The 789-nt window shown below is 56.0% G+C and overlaps 1 protein-coding gene across 1 annotated transcript in view; it reads right to left on the reverse strand.

The window, feature by feature from the left end:
- Positions 1 to 210, reverse strand: part of LOC113207741 (zinc finger protein 891) — a 5979-nt gene extending 5769 nt beyond the window's left edge. Inside the window, exon 1 of the mRNA XM_052271407.1 lies at positions 11 to 210. Within this exon, the coding sequence (XP_052127367.1) occupies positions 11 to 210 (200 nt within the window). The remainder of the gene's footprint in view (positions 1 to 10) is intronic.
- Positions 211 to 789: the final 579 nt, after the last annotated feature.

Below are 789 nucleotides of genomic sequence, written 5' to 3' on the forward strand. Positions count from 1 at the left end.
AAGCGCAAACCGCTTGAAGCAGAGTGAACACTCAAAGGGCTTCTCTCCTGTGTGGATTCGGAGGTGTCTGCGCAGATCATGATCAAGCGCAAACTGCTTGAAGCAGAGTGAACACTCAAAGGGCTTCTCTCCTGTGTGGTTTCTCATGTGATTATCACAGTTCCTCTTAGAGGGAAACTCCTTGTTGCACAGGTCACATCGGTATGCCATAGTGGTATAAAAGACTCGGAGACTAGAAATAAATAAAAAAAAGCATGAAAAGGTGAACATGTGTTCTTGAACTGTGCTTAACTTCAACCTGAAACTGGGTTGCGAATCGGAAATACCAAGCGTGAACGCTGATTACCTGTTTAATGTTTCGGTCGCCACAGGTCCGTCGTTGGTGTGCGTACCGCACGTACTAGCTGCTCCAACTAGGTAGACGTTGAACACTTGATTAGGCGCTGGAGTAGTCACCCTGGCGGACACACTGCCCAGGACACCGAAGAAGTCCAGGTCACCGATCACCGCTCCGACGGCACGCACGGACACAGTTGGACTGATGCAGTGCAGACCGTCGGGGTCCTGGTCCTGGTCCACCGGGGTCGTCTCCCCACCCGGGGCGCGGGGCGCGGGGCCGCCCCATCCGTCCCCTCACTGGGGATCCCCGGAAAGGAAAACACCGGCATGCCCAACACCGGACCGCCGCCGCCGCCGCCGCCGCCGTCGCCGTCGCCACAACCGAACGACTTGTGTCCCTCCTAGAGGAGAAAGCGGAAAGGGGGGCAACATTCCCTCTGGTAGAGACAG

This window comes from Frankliniella occidentalis, unplaced genomic scaffold (genome assembly GCF_000697945.3).
Source record: "Frankliniella occidentalis isolate FOCC.00 unplaced genomic scaffold, Focc_3.1 Scaffold6, whole genome shotgun sequence".
Taxonomy (NCBI): domain Eukaryota; kingdom Metazoa; phylum Arthropoda; class Insecta; order Thysanoptera; family Thripidae; genus Frankliniella; species Frankliniella occidentalis.